General features: G+C 36.0%; 2 protein-coding genes across 2 annotated transcripts; one reads left to right on the forward strand and one right to left on the reverse strand.

The window, feature by feature from the left end:
• The first annotated feature begins 534 nt into the window (after positions 1-534).
• On the forward strand, positions 535-9027 carry LOC122012383 (katanin p60 ATPase-containing subunit A-like 2). Its single transcript, XM_042568899.1, has 11 exons — positions 535-713; positions 840-1028; positions 1159-1214; positions 4292-4357; positions 4458-4565; positions 5252-5318; positions 5800-5884; positions 6354-6514; positions 7296-7397; positions 8143-8365; positions 8543-9027. Exons 1-11 carry the CDS (start codon positions 675-677, stop codon positions 8674-8676), a joined length of 1230 nt encoding a protein of 409 aa, XP_042424833.1. The 5' UTR covers positions 535-674; the 3' UTR covers positions 8677-9027.
• A 409-nt stretch (positions 9028-9436) lies between these two features.
• On the reverse strand, positions 9437-17452 carry LOC122012384 (aspartate aminotransferase, cytoplasmic). Its single transcript, XM_042568900.1, has 12 exons — positions 17212-17452; positions 16705-16776; positions 16556-16617; positions 13900-13983; positions 13214-13313; positions 13009-13129; positions 12723-12886; positions 11795-11932; positions 11004-11125; positions 10628-10722; positions 9960-10080; positions 9437-9727 (listed from the first exon to the last, which is right to left on the reverse strand). The coding sequence occupies exons 1-12, from the start codon at positions 17407-17409 to the stop codon at positions 9643-9645; spliced, it is 1362 nt and encodes a 453-aa protein (XP_042424834.1). The 5' UTR covers positions 17410-17452; the 3' UTR covers positions 9437-9642.
• Positions 17453-17781: the final 329 nt, after the last annotated feature.

The following is a 17781-nucleotide window of genomic DNA, read 5'->3' on the forward strand; positions in this document are numbered from 1 at the left end:
TTATTTTGATTAATGACTATTATTCATTGAGGGTAAGGGACTAAGATATAAAAAAATATATATTTAGAAGTGTGAGTTTCAATTCTAATATCTCATTACGATAATACTCCATATTATAACTATATCATCATCATCTTAAGAGGACTCACTAGCCTCTCTTCATAAATGATTCTGTCAGTGAAATGTTTTTCATTTTGTAAGGTTTCTTTTTCTTTTGATTTTTGTAACAACCAGTTACTTTTAATAGGAAGAGAAGATCTATTACGAGGCTGCCGTCGATAATAACGATAGCCATCTGCCTAAGGCCAAAATTGCGCTCTAGCCATCGGAGTCTGATTTGCTTGGAAGGAATTTAAGGATGGCATTTTCATCCAGGGAAAGGATCTTAATTTTTTTAAAAAAAAAGATTATTTGAGAATTATTGTTTACTAACTAGGGAAATGTTTGCTCAAACAATAAAAATAAAAATAAAAATAAAAGTAACGGAAATGTTATTATTTAATATTAGAATTATTGGAAATTATTAACGAAGGGAAATTCGTTCTGAAATTTAAGCCTCCCCCCGCTGTTGGTTCAATCTACAGCTCTTCGCTTGATTCTTCCCCTGCTGTTGGGGGAAGTGGAGGAGAAGGCCCTCCGCCATCCGCACTTCACTGATCTTCGGTGGCAGAAAAATGGGCGACGAACCCTTGCTCACTCGATGGACCTTCCGGGTTTGTGGAGTCCACTCCCCCAATCCCTTCTTTCTATGCTACTAAACTTCGGCATGATCTTTTTGAGTTTGGTAGAATTATCGCCATTATTTGGAATCTTATTTGCTTAATTACTTGTATGCTTAGGATTTCAAGCTAGTTTATGATGTGAAATTCGGAAGGAAGAAGCCGCCAAAGGGCGATAAGGTGGAGGAGGAGCGTAGTTCTGGATCTGATCGCGCTGGAAGGGGTTATGCGAATGGGGCGGTCGCCACTTCCAATGGGAGCGTCAAGGCCTCGTCTGACTTGGCTGTTTATGAGCAGTTCGAACAGCAGGTCGGTGGGATTTGTCTGTCCTCCCCCTTTCTTCTGCAACTTTTGCTTGGCTTTCGAGCTCGGAAAATTTTGCTGGATTTCCGATTGCAGTATTTGATGTATTCTTATTTCTTTCTTGCTGAACTCCTAGGATCGGAAATTTAAGCCAAGCGCCGGAGTTATCTTGGACAGATCACAAGAAACAACGTAAGAAAAATACATCTCCCTTTTTTTTATTTTTTTTTTATTTTTGTAAACAGCATCTTTGTCATTGTTGTTGTTCAAAATTGTATCGCGGGCAAATAACTTTACTTTTATCTAGTATACAGATTTTTGTCCCACTCTCGGTTCAGGCCATTAGAGCATCCACAATTGTGGGAGCTCTTGGAGAGTTCCCTCGTTGCCACATCCGCGCCACGTCAAAAGTAAAAAACCCTACACATCTCTCCACTATCAAAAAAAACCTCTTAACAAACTTTCTTATAAATTATTTAAACATAACATAAGATAATTAAATATATCACAATTAGTAAATTATTTTTTCACTGATTACAAACGTAGTAGCATGCCCAGATATACTCAACCAAGTCGGCTCGAAGTTGATTATCATGTAGCTTGCAATTTCTCTAACGGAATTCTTGGGCGGAACTTTGAAATATTTGTGATGGAGGATCTCCTTCATCATTTGACCAATTGACTACTGCATCTCCCTCATTCTCAATAATCATGCAAAATAATACATGTATACATGATGTCCTTCAAATTATCCTTGTGCCAAAATCGTCTTAGACCTCCACGTCTTCTGTCAATTCATTTCTCCATAATTCATGGAACATAGATCGATCTGGATTTTCAGTCATTTGAAATAAATTAAGATATTTTCATGGTTGAAAGAAGTACAGAGTTAAGAAAATGATAGGAAGAATGAAAGGTTGAGAATATATTTATAGATAATTTTTTAAATAAAAAAATAAAAATTAACCTTTGAACAATGGCTAAAAAGACGGCTAAAAATTAGCTTTTTAGCCGTTGTTCAATAACTAAAATTAACGTTCACTAACTTTTTTTTAGTTTTTTATTGTTTTTATTTTTTCATACAGAAACTAAAAAACATTTTAATATAGAAAAAAAAAAGAACTAAGGAGCGGCTCTGTGTTCTCCCACTATGAGAGGGAGCTCCCTCCTGCACGCCACGTTGGCAACGGGAGCTCCGAAGTGGATGCCCTTATGGGTTTAACCACCTAGGTGGACCATTAGAAATCTTCTGTTGCCTGTGTTTCATTTGTCTCCTACAATTAAATTTCACTGCATGGTTTCACACTAGTAAGATTTTTATCTAGATAACACTCATATAGTAATTGATCTTTCATTATCAATTATTCGTATCACTATTGTCAACTAAAAGCTTCGGAGGATATCAATATGTTTCAACACAAGGAACATTGTGATTGTACGATATTCAACACAAAATGGTGGAAATCCTATTGGAGGTGTATAATCCTCACTATTCTTTCCGGTACATGCATTCACAATTTCATCCACTCTATAGTTGGAGCAGAAGGTGATATCACTCACCTAGAGTTGTCAATTTGGGTTGGGTCCGTCGGGTTGGCTCGCCCCGCCAAACAATTTAAGCGGGTTGGGTTGGAATTTTATCAACCCAAGTCCGCCGTGGGCCGACCCGCCTAGGCCCACGACCCGCGCGGGTGGGCCCGCTCGGGCTTGGGTTGACCCGCGGGTTGAAAAACACATGCAAGTTAAGTTTTAGGCCAATTTATTATCTTTCTTTGTTATAATTTTGAAATAAAAATAGTACTTTTCATCCAACATAAGTACTCGTTTGTGTTTATTTATATTTAAAATACATGTTTATGTATACATTTAATTGTAGAAAACTTTTTCGAAGTAAAATGTTGAAGATATGAAATATTTTTTAATTTTTTTAAAATTTTTTGATGGGCCCGCGGGTTGGCCCGCCAAACCGCAATCCGCCTTAGAATGGGTTGGGTTGGAAATTTCCCAACCCGCCAAGTTGGTGGGTTGGCCAGCCTCGCCCCTCCAAATGGTTAGCCCGCCACGGGCCGACCCGCCCCGCCACGGGTTGGCCCGTCTGACAGCTCTACACTCACCCCAAACAACCTAGTATTGCCGACCCCACGACAATATACATGCAACTAAATCACGAGGGCATTTTGCCCTAGTGCAACGACCCTTTGCATGGGGAGGTTAGACACTTAACGAGGCATTTTGCATCCGTTGGGAATTGACTCCAAGATTTATTAGAGCAAACACTCATGCGGGTACCTACTATGCCAACTCGTGGGAGCTCATCCACTCTATAGTTTTGTAGCAAAAGGTGATAAACGCTCATCCAAGGTGGTCCAATATCGCCGGCCCCCCGGCTAGATACAAGCAGGTTAATCACGAGGGGCTTCATCCAACAATAATAGCGCATTCATTTTATAAAGAGAAGTCAAGCAAACAAAATGAGAACCCGCTCATAACTTGGTTGATGCTCTTGTAGTTTAACTTTGTTGGTTAATGTGTTTTCTTTTCTTTTTTCTTTATATATATGACGAACAAAACTCTAATGTGTTCCAGGATTTGAAGGCCAGATTGACATGGTCTCTACTCAGACCTTAACTAGCACGGGGCCAATTAAACCTTTGTGTTTTGTGGAATTTTATTTCTTTATGGAGTTGTCATGGCTTGATCATTTGTTTTTACCATATTATTTAATAAAATTTTTAGTGATTTTGATATCTCCATCATTATCGCTTTCTAACAGACTGGTTTAACAGTGAATTCACTAGTGATTAATTTTTCTTGTTGTCTTTTGCCACCACTGATCTTCTGGTCCACAAAGGTGTTGAGCCTTATTCCTTCTAGGCTCTTAGACATGCAGCTTCACCTATGTCTGATTGGAAAAGTATTGGAATCATCAAATCAGCTTATAAATGAAACCATACTGTACATGGAAATCTGAATGAAATTGATGACTGCTATATTTCAATGGCACAACCTTTGTTTAATCATGCTTATTTTTTTTCTATAAAGTTGCTTCATAATTAACTATCCAAATCATTGCTTTTGTTGAAATTATGGTCCAATGTTACTAACTGGACGGCAAAGGAATTTGCTTACTATTTGATATTGCAGCTACATTGCTATATTCCTTTACGTTTCGGGACTTCAAGAATTGCCAAATATCTTAAATTTTTCTTTGGTTGTTTTGTATAATACTGTAAATGAAACTTTGAAGTATCTTGAACTTCAATTTTCAGTCAGAAGCCTTTGCTTCCACCATTTGAATCTGCTGAAATGCGAACTCTAGCAGAGACACTGTGCAGGTAAATTCTGATTTTAGAACTTATTGGCAGTTCAAGGAACTGCAAAATATTGGTCTTTTCCCCAGTCTTCAAGAACAAACTGAATACTCTTTCCCTGCAGAGACATTGTTCGTGGGAATCCAGATGTAAAATGGGAAAGCATCAAAGGATTAGAGGATGCGAAACGACTTCTGAAAGAAGCTGTTGTCATGCCCATAAAATATCCAAAGTAGGTGACAGTAAACATGTTGCACTCTGATTTAACAAAACATATAAGCAAGCAAACCTAATCTCTGTTGGTTGTATTACAGAAGGAAAGATATTGTAAATATTCATTTCCCAATTAGAAAACAGAAAGAAACTGCAAGCATGTAAAGTTAGCTTTAAATTCTTAATAATGATGCATGCTTTTGTTACAGTAACTTCACATGGATGCCTATTGATATTTACTATCAAATTAAGGTAGATAATTGAAAAGTATCTTGGGAAGAACAGGATGTTGTCGCTAGAGAAGATGAAATGGATATTGGAATTCAATTGTGATACTCACAATAGATCTTGTCCTTGCCGTTGACTAGAATATACAGAAGACAATCAGTACCCATATCTTAAGATCAAATCCATTTTACCTCTGAGAAAAATGTAGTTTGCAAACTAAACACGAGAAAATTGTGGAGGTTATATCTAGCTAAGATTATACATACCTTACTATGCTGAAATGCATCCTCCGGTACCTGGACCTTTGTACATTTCAATGATGAAAATCTCATTCCACTTGATGAGTTTGTGCAAGCATATGGTCTATGTAATTGTCAGATTGTCCTTATAGACAAAACCTTGTGCAATGAATTGAATACCAGATATGCCAAAGTATGAATTTATAGTTTATATTTTTATGATTTTTGCTGCTTTCAGGTACTTCAAAGGTCTTCTATCACCCTGGAAAGGTATTCTGCTTTTTGGCCCTCCTGGAACAGGAAAGGTTTGTCGAAGCTTTATTCATTGTTTCCTCAATGTTTTTTTATTGACATAGTTAATTTTGTTGCCTTAAATAAGTATGTGTTTTCTAGCAATAGGTATGACTTCTTATTGGTCTTTAAACAAAATATGAAACTAGAATATTGTCACTTACTGCAAACATGATTTGATAATAGACTATTCTGTCCTTGGATTTTTAGTAATCCATTGGCAAGCTTTAATGTGTTTAAGGTTCACTAATGACTTATGATAATGTTGTATACAACTATTACCTAACTGGCATGGATCCATATAGATTTTTTTTGACAAAGGATGCACGAAAACTGTTTTGTCTGTGTTTATTTAGCCTTATCTAAGATTTTTTTTTATGCATTACCTTCCATTTCTTTATTGTTATGGCTATCCTTAGATTTATGAAGATTTGTACATTTAAATTCAAATTTATGTTCTTTGAATGTGACTGAGTTTGACTTTTCTTGTTCAAGACAATGCTTGCCAAAGCTGTTGCTACTGAGTGCAAAACCACTTTTTTCAACATCTCAGCATCATCAATCGTCAGCAAATGGCGAGGTAAGTTCATGATAAAAGGAACATATTCTCTTTGTTTGAAGTTGCTATTACTCTTGTTCTCTTTACTGAGCAGGAGTCATTTATTTCAATTGGCAACATAATTTCATACTCGGGTATAAAAGTTGTTTTGTTTTTCTTTGTACTCATGTCAGATTGTTAAAATGGTTTAGTTGTAGATTACGAATGCAACTATTGTGTTTTAAGGTGGAGTTTTTCAAAATCATTGTCTATTTCTTTAAGGTTATGTTACTTGTAGATTATTGTACAGCCAGTTTAAATACTGAAACTATAGTTTTGTTGATATGAAATTTAGCTGTTTTGCTATGCCCAGTGCATGATTTCATATTTTGTAATGCACAACATAACTTTTTGCTGTTGAATTCTACTCAATGATCTATATGATGTAGCTATGCAGAATCAATTTTTTCTCGATGAAATTGCTTAATTACATTTTTTTATGACAATACAGGTGATTCTGAGAAACTGGTGAAAGTCTTATTTGAACTTGCCAGACACCATGCACCATCTACTATTTTCCTCGATGAGATTGATGCAATCATCAGTCAGCGTGGTGAGGCACGTAGTGAGCATGAAGCAAGTCGACGCTTGAAGACTGAATTACTTATACAGGTGAAGTATAGTTCATTAAGTACTTAGACACTTTAACCTTTCTAGGTACGAATGTGAGAAAAATATATTATGGGATCTTGTTTATTGGTTTGAGATGTCTTTATTGTTAATAGAAAGGAAAATAAATATTAAGATTACTATTATTGTTTTTTTTACATTTATACCTCTGTGGTTGGCATCTTTACAGTTGAACTCTATTTTATTCTTATTCTCAATTAATTCATTTTAGGATTTCTCAAAGACTTAACAAGAAAATCTACTAGTCAATCAAAGCAGTGACAATCTCTATGAAGTACACCTTTTACTAGACAAAATGATAATCACTCTACAATACTTCCTTAGGATGTTTTCTATGAGGGAAGGAAACCAGGATGCAAATAAAGTGACAGTTATTTTCCCAAGAATACTTTTCGTCCTTTTTCTTTGGTAGAAATGAGAGAGGGAAGGAAAAGACTAGAAATTTTCTCTAGTTTTCTTTTATATTGCTTTCGTCCAATTTGGATGGAAAACTTATTGCCACATGCAATAAAGCTTAAATCAGAACTAAAAAATTTTAATTTATTTTATTTATTTATTTTACTTCTAGAGCTTAATGCTTCAGCTGGCTAGTTTTTCATACTCTAGATCTTAAACATCCAAGTACTCTGCTGTTAAAGGAAAATTTTACTGAGATATATCAAGATTACTGGTGACTGTATATTATATTGCACTAGTAGTTCACATAGTTTTGGTTCAAAACATATCATGCTATTTAACATCAATTTTTGCTACTTGATTGCAGATGGATGGTTTGACAAAAACAGACGACCTTGTCTTTGTGCTAGCAGCAACAAATCTTCCTTGGGAGTTGGATGCAGCTATGCTGCGACGACTTGAAAAGCGAGTATCCTCTTTATGATTTATAAAAAAAAAAAAAATTGTGCCTGCAACTTTATCTTCTCCTTTATACCATTTAGCTTCTGCTTTATCCTATATGGTTGGTGGCTTGGTGCTTTGACCCTTTCCTTTGGCTTTTAACCTAGCCTACTTAAGGTTGCTATCTCAATTATGTTTTGAAGAACTTGGGAATGTTCTTATGTTTTGTATACTATTATGCTAATCTAAGGCTTTCTTGTTATGAGTATAACAAGTAAATCACATTTTTGGACAATTTCTTTAATAAATATATAGATTGATTTTGTGGGACAATCTATGTATACCGCAACTCTCCCTCACTGAAGATTACCCATTCGCTTTTAGGAGAACGAGCATAAGGCTTGTCATATGACTAGAAGCTAATGATGGAAAAATCTTTCATAAATAATTGACCCAATTGACTTGTGAGCACTGATTGGACCAAGATATACTAATGTTGCTAAGATATTAACTGCAATGAGATAAAAAAAAAATGCTCAATTTCCACTATAAGAAACTCTATATAATGAGGTAATGAAACAGGAGTTCAAAACCAGACATGAAATTGTAATAGTATGCAAGTGCTATGTTACATAGGTTTACTTTTCTGTTGGGAATAGCTTATTGAGTTACATATTTAAGAGTGTTAACTGGAGATGACCTGCTATTTGTTTCGTTCTAGCAAAATTCACTAACTCCTCAATAGACTGTTTTATCCATGACTGTTCAATCAGATTCTGGTACCTCTTCCAGAACCGGAAGCAAGACGTACGATGTTTGAGGAGCTTTTGCCATCTATGCCTGGAGAAGCTGAGATGCCATATGATCTTCTTGTGGATAGAAGTGAAGGTTATTCAGGCTCAGATATTCGTTTAGTGTGTAAAGAGGCAGCTATGCAGCCATTAAGACGTCTAATGATGGTCCTGGAAGGCAGGCAGGATGTTGTTCCTGAGGATGGTTAGTATTTTTTTTCTTTATTATTTTGTATTGCCCCCAATCCTATCTAGTGGAATAAAGCTGGTTGTTGTATTTTGTATTGTCCACATAAGTATAAGAAAATGGCACCGTTTAAAAACATTCAGGTTAAAAAAATAAAATCCTTGTTAACAACTAGTACTTGATTGTTGCTTGCAGAATTACCAGAGGTTGGTCCAGTGAACCCTGAAGATGTCAATTTAGCTTTAAAAAATACAAGACCGTCAGCTCATCTTCACACCCACCGTTATGAAAAGTTCAACGAGGATTATGGAAGCCAGATTCTTCATTAGATTTATTCCATTTTCTCCTTGTAAAATCTTCGATTTTACTCACCTTATCCCAATGCAGTCTCTGTTCTTATAATTTTTTGGTCTAAATAATGAGGAAATAATTATGGTGGGTCACGTCACACAACTGAACCTCAGATGTTTTGTTTAGGTTGCTTTCCTGGATTTGATCTTGGTAATTTTTTGTACTTGTGCCATTTATTGTTGTCATTGCGAAATGGTTTACTTGGATTCTGTATATTTTGTATTTTATGTTGTGCCATAGCTGATAAGTATGGCATCAGAATATAGATATGCTTTTTGATGTATTAGTAGGAATTCAGGAGTAGAATATCACTTCATTATTATCTTTAAGTGGGGTATGTATCTAAGAATTTTGCTCATAGCAATGGGTTATTTTATAATTAAACTTTCTAGAATAGAATTTCCTGTAACATTTAGGTCCGAGTCGAGCTTATATATGGATCTCCTTCCTGTCGCTTCTCATCTTTTCATCCTAAATTACATTATCAACGCTTCAATTCAAATCAGAATAGTCACAAGGTGCTCAAATCGATCATATGGGGCTCAAAAGTCTAAGCAGAAAATAACTACCCAGATTTACATTAAAAAAGCCCTGGGTTTACGCTAAGGGAGTGACATGAGTATTTTTATGTAGGAATTGGGGAAGCTGCCCAAACATACATGCAAGGCATCCGACAATTATTGACCATTCAACCAACACATTTCATACTTAGGGCTTTCTCCAACAAACAGCAATAAATTCGGCGGACAATTATTGAATTTATTTGAGAAGATATAGTTGGTAGTCTATTCGATACACAAGTTTGCAGGCGGAATCCGTTGCAAAATGATAAAGCCCCATCTTTAAATTACAACTTGGTGCGAAATCGGGAGAGGAATTATTGAACCAATATTCATCATCCGTAAGGTTTTAACTATAGTTGAATCATAGTAATACCCCTTTTTTCACTTGGTGCGATTGACTGCTGCATGAATGGCATCAGCCAGATGAGGAATCGTTTTGGTGTTCAAACCAGCCATGCTAATCCTCCTGCAACAAGCATATTTCCGTTAATAATTAGACACGGAATTTCTAGATAATGAAGGACAGAACAATGCAAGCATCATGGAATGTCAACACCATACAACAACGAATTTCAAAAATAATTAAGATGGACTAATCATTGAACCGAATAGGTGTTTTAGCACATGGAAGGAAGAATTTGAAAACCCCAAATTATAATGCAAACCTTCAAGACTTTGAGGCAAGGTAAGATAATTACCCATCAGAAGTCATGTAAATATGATACTCTCTAGTCATGAAGCTCACTTGCTCTTTGTTAAGCCCAGTGAAAGTAAACATACCAATCTGTTTGATGATGTGACTCCAGTCACCAGGTGTCCCTGTATATCCCACACAAGAAGCCTCTTAGTTTCAAGACTAGTAAGTAAAATTCAAATCCTACATCGACTCAAAACTGTCATCTTTCTCATGAATAATCATAGATTTCTTAATATGTGATAGATGTGATTTGTTAGTCCTCAAAGCATAAGTTATATGGAACTTTTAACTAAACACAGAGCATAGCAAAGCCTAACAGAAAAAACCAACTAGCAAAGTCACATAACAAAGCCCTAACTTGGAAAATAGCAACATAAATAGCAAATTAAGTTTAGAAGTCACGATCTTGGCTACCATATTCAGATATGATCAGTTGACTGTCAACTATAAACACTTAAGTTGTTAGAGAAGGGTCCACTTTATGTATTGATGAATGACCTTGTAATCTCACTATTATCTCGTAAAACTATGTAACTGTTGACACAACCATTCATCATTATCAAGTTAGGAGTGATAGATAAAAAAGGTGCTTTATCATTATATTCTAAAATAGGTAATTAGAATTTAGGATGCATGAAAATATAACAAACAGTTGAAAAATTCATATACCTCTAGCACTTAAAGCATTGAAAAGCTGCTGACGCATGCTAATTATCCGATTTGCCATGGCTTTCAACTCAATTGTCCATTCATGGTACATTTCTCTGAGAAAGCACAGAAAAACATAAGCCTTATCCACTGAACTGGAAAGAAATTCAGAATGTGTGTACTTATAAAAAACTGAAAAGAATGAGAAGAAAATGAAGTATCTGCATGCAATATAAAGCTACAGTTTGCTTCCAAACTGAGAACAATCAGAAGAAGCATTACGCATGCAAGTTCTTTTTCTTAAAACTCCCCAAATGAAAGCTTTCTTAAAACCCCAACCTCATGTAAGCTGGTTTAATTCAGGCAGTTATTTAGCTTAGCAAGCAAGATGAAATACCTGTCTTTTAGAATGGTAGCAACGATAGAAGCGCCGTGAATGGGAGGATTAGAGTACATAGGTCTAATCACAAGTTTCAGCTGACTTTCAACCTTAACTGCCACATCCGCAGATTCACAGACCTATAAATTTAATTCCCAGAAAGGTTATTCACAGAGAAAAAGCCATTCATAAGTTCTCGATAGAGTGAACAACATTGATGCTACTTAACCAACTGCTCGAGTGCTACGACTGATAAATGTAGTGCGTTTTGGAATGGAAAGTGTAGCATGTTAATGTTAAAAGTGGAAGTGCAGCATGCTAATGTCAGAAACAAAAGAAATCCACAGCCAATCAGAACTACATTGCTATGAACTTGCATATCAAGTTGCTTACTGGAACATAATTATGTTTCTCATAGTTAGGTTGGTGCATCTAGTTATTTTAATTTGATGCAAATAATTGATCTTCTGGAAGTTGCGTAATAAAGTTGAGATTTTAGAACCTATGCATGATTTAATTGAATTTCTAATCATTTTGTTGAAGGTTTTCCAAAGATAGATCTGCATCGACAACATTGCCTAAAAAGAATGCTTTGGATCTAAATTTGGGGTTGGCTGGGTGCAACTCTCTAGGGTGGACTTCATCAGTAGTCAGTATAACAATCGAGAACTTTAATTTACAGAATGCAATAGCTTAGTCAACAACCCAGAAAAGGATTCTTATAATCATTTAAAATTAGTGTTGCAGAAAACTAAAGAGATTAACTAACAAATGCATAGAAGATGAATCCCAAGGAAAAAGTCACTCACAATGCTTAGTGCACCAACACGCTCCCCATATAGACCCATGTTCTTCGCATAGCTTTGAGCCATGAGGCATTCGCCTCCATCAGCAACAAACATCCGTACTGATTGTGCATCAGCATCCAAGTTTCCACTTGCAAATCCCTTAGAATGAATTTAAATAAGATCCTAATACAGCGAAATGCACGTATGGTGTTTTGGTATATAATTTGAACACGTAAGCGTCTAGAGTAAAATTTTCAAAGCAATCATTCAAAAGGAGTAAACCTATCAATACCTATCATATTTTTATCCTCATAAAACAAGTCAAATCTTCTATTTCGTCTCCAGTTTTACCTTTAATTTTTGGTCAATAAATCAATTAATAAATTACAAGGCAGATACATAATCATATAGGAGAGCTGGTTTGTTTAATGGAGAGAATAAAGGATACACTTCTACCAGCAACAACCCGACTATGATTTGAGTGCAGAAATGAGAAGCTCAGCTTGGAGGAAGATGAATGAAGGCTAAAATCTCATAAGCAGGGGGAGTGGGGCAGTAGCTTTTAGTCCATGAGTTAACATTTGAAGACTTGGAGAGGCAGAGTACACAACATAAAATTGGATCGACTCTGATACCATCTAAATGGTATTATTGAAATTGGTTGTTAAATTACAGGGCAGATGGATCATCATATAGAGGTTACAATTTATATATTAAACAAAAATTAGAGACAAAAGGGAGATAAAACAGGAGACTTAATTTGTTTGATGGAGACAAAATAGAATCAGTTAACATCTTTTAAATAGATTGCCTCGAAATTTTATATTGTTAACAGTTAAGTATTTCATGGTGCCTTGGCTTCTCCATATTATTATCCATGGAAAAAGAAGACTGACAAAAGCTATGTTCTTGACTTTTAAGGATTTGTTACAACTAAAGAAACTCTTACTTGATAAGCACTGTCAAAGAAAGGAAGCAGGCTTTTGGATCTCATTAACCGCCGGATTTGTTCCCATTGATCTAGAGTAGGATCAACACCAGTTGGATTATGTGCACATGCATGAAGGAGCACTATAGCTCCAGAGGGAGCCATATTTAGGTCTTCTAGCAAACCTGTAGTAACAATTTTTTTCCACGGAGTTAAAACACAATGTGGTAATAATCCTAATTCCTACATAAGAAAAAGCACCTAAAGCAAAAGACTGATTTGCCACAATAGGAGGGATGATTTACACCTTGAAAGTTCAATCCTCTTGTTTTTGGATCATAGTAGCGGTAAGTTTTCACCGACAGACCTGCTAATGTAAAAACTTTTGGATGGTTTCCCCATGTTGGTTGAGGAATAAATATTGCACGCTGGAGAATTAGAAGCATTAGGGTTATATAACTTCGTCCTACACACATCATAAGACAACTACAAGATGAACTGCATTATTGTACCTCATTGTAATGCCTTGCCAGAAATTCAGCTCCCACCCTCAACGAGCCAGTACCAGATAAGCATTGCACCGTCGCCACCCTATTTTCTTGAATGGCACGACTACCCAAAAGAAAGATGTATGTCAACAGCCCTTGAATGAGACAGGCTTCAACAAGAAACTAAAATGGAAACATGAATTTTGCATCTCTCTCTCATAAATATTATATCTAAGACGCCACACAGTGATGTCAATCCACAATTCAATCATTGTAATCTTCTTTTTTTAAGAAATCCACGTGTGACAACAATATATAGATGCTATCATATTTCATCAGATCCTTGTCAGTCCCCAAGTAAAGAGTTTATGCTGAATATAAAAATTTAAGAGGATTTTAATTTTTAAAAATATCGAAGAGTTTCATGAACGTGGATTATAGCACCCAAAAATTTAGGATTTGTATCTTATCATAATTGTTACTACCTGTGCTGGCCTTTAATTATTAATTAGGTTAAAAGTGACTAAATTTATTCATGTGCATAGTTAACCATGACTCAAAAGTGACAAAACATCTTAGATCATGATGCACTGGAAATAGAAATATAGATGCTATCATATTTCATCATATACATTATACTGATGTGGGTAATTATGTAACATACCAACTATTGATTATTATAGAACTACAAAAGAGATAGGAATATGCACCTGTCAGCTCCAAATATTAGTTTAGCACTCAATTTATTGAAATCTGCCAATCCAGTTATTGGGAGGTATTCCTTGACACGAGATCTGAAGAATATATTAGAATGAAACAAATCAATGTGCAACACAGTCACTGGCTCGAAAGCAGGTTGAGAATATTAACAAGAATAGTAAATGGAATCTACAGCATAAAACCAGACAAATATGCCTATGTCCACAACTGCACTGGAAAAACCCTAAACTATAGCCAAGCAATGTACATCACGTTACTGCTATAATAGACATGCGAGATGAATTTATCCTGCCTTTGACAAACCAAGAAAGCCAAAGTTTAAAAGCAAACCAAATCACATAATTATTGATCACGCAATTATCAAATCACATGTCATATATAAGACTAAACCACTTCTAAAATACTAGGGTCAAAAATACTAGGACAGGTCGATAGAGTACCTGGCAGAAAAGCAGGATAGAGCACCAGGTAGGGTTACCTAATGGTTGGTAAAATCCACTGCTCGCCTACTTTGGTCTAAATTTTACTAGGTTGAGTCACCATGAAACAAGGCAAGGTACTGAAACCAGGAAGGATGCACAACACCCTGCACCTTTGTGAGTACACATTAGATTGAATAAAGAATCAATCTAATGTGTATTTAATTGAAGGTTTTCACTATTCTTCAATGAATGGCATTCCTATACTAGAACCTTTTTCTATTATCAGATATCATACACGAGATGGAACACCCAGTGTTCGATTATAAGGTTATGGGACTTCTTCCGTTAGGGCACAACTTTCTTGCCATATTCCTACTTTTGAAGAGATTTTGGATGATCTGGTTTGGAAAAAAAAAGCAACTGATGAGGAGTTAGCAACATTAAAGAAATTACACTAGGGGCCTGATTGAGCTGAGCTACCTTTAAAAACAATGACTATTAGATGGCGAGGATTTCTAAGATTATAATAAAGAACATAGTTTTGACTATAAGAGACCTTTGCACCATTAACCAAACTCACTTTCGTACAAACTCCTCTAAGCTATTGCATCCATTCATCGATAGTCACTCTATGAATCAGATGTTAAAAATATCCAAGACATCTTGCAAAAGAAGTCGATATCAGCCATTATCCAGGATCATCCATCTTCCTCACCATGTTCTTTGCCTTTGCAAAACATGACATGGCATCAGACAAGCCACACTAACACTTGCTTTAAAGAATTCAGTGATATCATGACCTCCTTAGCTTCCAACATGGTCCACAATCCACACGATACATACTTCACGCAGTCCTTTCTTCTAGTTCTTCTCAAAGGACTAACACTCTTCTTCTTTATGTTGACCATATAGTGATAACTAGTGAAGAACTTTACAAGCATGGAGGACCTTAAAAACCCTTAACGTATCCTTTAAAATGGACTTAAGCTAGACTTGAAGTCTCTCACAACTTGTCATGAATCAACCTCTCTCAAATTACATATGCATTAACCAAATTATAAGTGTCATATTGATGGATGACAAAGTAGTTTCCACCATATTAGAAGCTAACACAAAATTGAGAAAGTGCGGTGAAAAACCTCTCACAAATACAACCCACTAAAAATTACTTGTTGGTAAAACAGTGTATCTCACTATCACTCAATCAAGTATTTCTCATATTGTTGATATCATGAATCAATTCAAGTTTGCCCTTCAAGCCACTCATTATGTTATAGCACTCTATATTTTGAGCAGGAAATGTGTACTCTGACATTCTTTGACAACACTCTTCTTCACTCACCCTATGAGCATTTTGTGAAGCTAATTGGGCTAATGCTGTAAATGACTGAAGATCAGCTACTAGAGTCAATATCCTCTTGGGTGATTCTTCTATATCTCACAAGAGGTAGAAGTAGAAAACTATATCCTGCTCTAACATTAAAAAAAAATATCATACTATTCGAATCTTGGAAACAACCTCTTGCAAAAAGCGGGGTAAGATTGCGTATAATGGATCCTTTCCTGGATCCCGCATGGCGGGAGCTTCATGCACCGGGATGCCCCTTTTTTATACTATTACTAAGTCTCAGAAATAATTTGGCTACAACTTTTACTTAATGACATGGGAGTTCAATCTCCACAACCTAGTCTCATTAACTGTGATAGTTGAAGTATCACACAACTAGCCCATGATGTTTCTTCTGTAAGAACAGAAGATGTTGAAATTTACAGTCATTTCACTCGACAACACATGAAAACAATCAATATCCAACTTCACCCAATATCCAAGTCAAATTAAATTGCCAATCTGCTAAAAAAATGTCACTTGTTGCTCATTGTAATCAACTTCTTTAATCCAAACTCAATTTGATCAAAACTCCCTACCATGTTAAGTTTGATGGGATGTTAAAGGCTTAAGAGAAGGGATCAACTCGAAGGGAAGAACATATCAATTGCAGGATAAAACAGAAGAGATTAAGCACCACAAAGTAAGCATGAAGACCGATCCAAAGAGAGACAAACATCAAGGATTTTAAACTATTCAAACTGCCAAACAATTATTAATGTGTATAAAATAAACCATGTACAAAGTTTGCAATCAAATCAATCATAATATAATGTCACAAATACAATAACTTTACAATATCATTTTTTTTCCAATAGTCAAGATTAGGGATCGTACGGATTATTAAGGAGCATTTTTTCGGCTTTCTTTACGACATTGAGCACAAGCGGTTTTCCTTCCTGCCAAAGAATTAGTGGGAGAGTCCTTTTATACAAGCTAAACGGAAAAAGAGAGTCAGTACTAGTTAATCCATCAATTTATTATACCTCAGTCCGATAGGCCCCAACTCCCAAGTTTACCTTCATAGGACTTGGATCCTTGTTATATGCAACTGTCACCTGGTGAAAAATTCCAGATTTAAAACCGAAGCATTAGTTTGATGATCGATGAGCATAAATCTTCTATGAAACACTCAGAGAGGAAAATTCGCAGCGAGCAGAAAAACATTTTTTTGTAATTCAAAAAAACAAACGTATCGCATCAATAGAGGGACGACAGTGAGCCAAGCTACATCAGAATCAAGTTGAAGAAAGCAGAACAGAACAATCAATTACATTTCATTTATTTTCTGCGGTCAGTCGAATCAAATGGAAAACGCAAATGATATATTGAAAATACAAATGATTAAAAAATAATAAGGAGGAGGGAACAGAAGCTGAGCAAGATCAAGCACGAGCGATCGCTAGTCAAAACCCAAATTCCCACTACAAAAACCTACGAACAGCAAGAAGAACAGATCGAAATACACAAGTCGAGCGAAATAATGCTTTTACCCCCAGGATCGGATCCTCCGGTGCTTGGGCGACGTTGGCGAAAACGGATCCACCATGGAATCCAGCGGTGGGCGCGGTATCGATGGCTTCTCCGCGAGACGAAATGAGAGAAGTATCGCCGACGCTGAGGTGCCTTGCGAGCGTAGCTAACCTCCGTCCCGGCGAGGAGCTCTGATCACGAGCGTTCTCGATCCCCATTTCTTCGTTTGCGTGTCGTTGAGCGCCTGGTCCGCCATTTTATCGTAAGCGGCGCGCGATGCCACTTCGTCGCTGACCGAGCAGGACGAAAGGAGACGCTTCGATGGCAAGACAGTGACGCGTGTCCGTCAATTTTCCTTTTTAACATCCTTCGACATCGAAATAATTCCGAGGATATCCTCCATCTAACAAGTATTTTTATTTCATACGTTTCCATGTGAATAAATATGAGATTATACGAAAAAATAGAGTAATACAAATGAGTAAATAAATATTGAAAAATACTTTTTAAAAATTTAACATAAATTAAAAAGATTAAAATTACAAAAATAAGATAAATAAAATTAAATTAGATAACATTTAAAATTTAGA

This window comes from Zingiber officinale, chromosome 8A (genome assembly GCF_018446385.1).
Source record: "Zingiber officinale cultivar Zhangliang chromosome 8A, Zo_v1.1, whole genome shotgun sequence".
Classification (NCBI taxonomy): domain Eukaryota; kingdom Viridiplantae; phylum Streptophyta; class Magnoliopsida; order Zingiberales; family Zingiberaceae; genus Zingiber; species Zingiber officinale.

Coding starts and splice junctions, on each gene's coding strand:
- LOC122012384 (XM_042568900.1), bottom strand. CDS start 17,409: ATGGGGATCGAGAACGCTCGTGATCAGAGCTCCTCGCCGGGACGGAGG. Junction 16,777..17,211: donor CGGAGGATCCGATCCTGGGG/GTAAAAGCATTA, acceptor ATTTTTCACCAG/GTGACAGTTGCATATAACAA. Junction 13,314..13,899: donor CTAATATTTGGAGCTGACAG/GTGCATATTCCT, acceptor TCTTTTGGGTAG/TCGTGCCATTCAAGAAAATA.
- LOC122012383 (XM_042568899.1), top strand. CDS start 675: ATGGGCGACGAACCCTTGCTCACTCGATGGACCTTCCGG. Junction 1,215..4,291: donor GACAGATCACAAGAAACAAC/GTAAGAAAAATA, acceptor TTCAATTTTCAG/TCAGAAGCCTTTGCTTCCAC. Junction 5,885..6,353: donor AATCGTCAGCAAATGGCGAG/GTAAGTTCATGA, acceptor ATGACAATACAG/GTGATTCTGAGAAACTGGTG.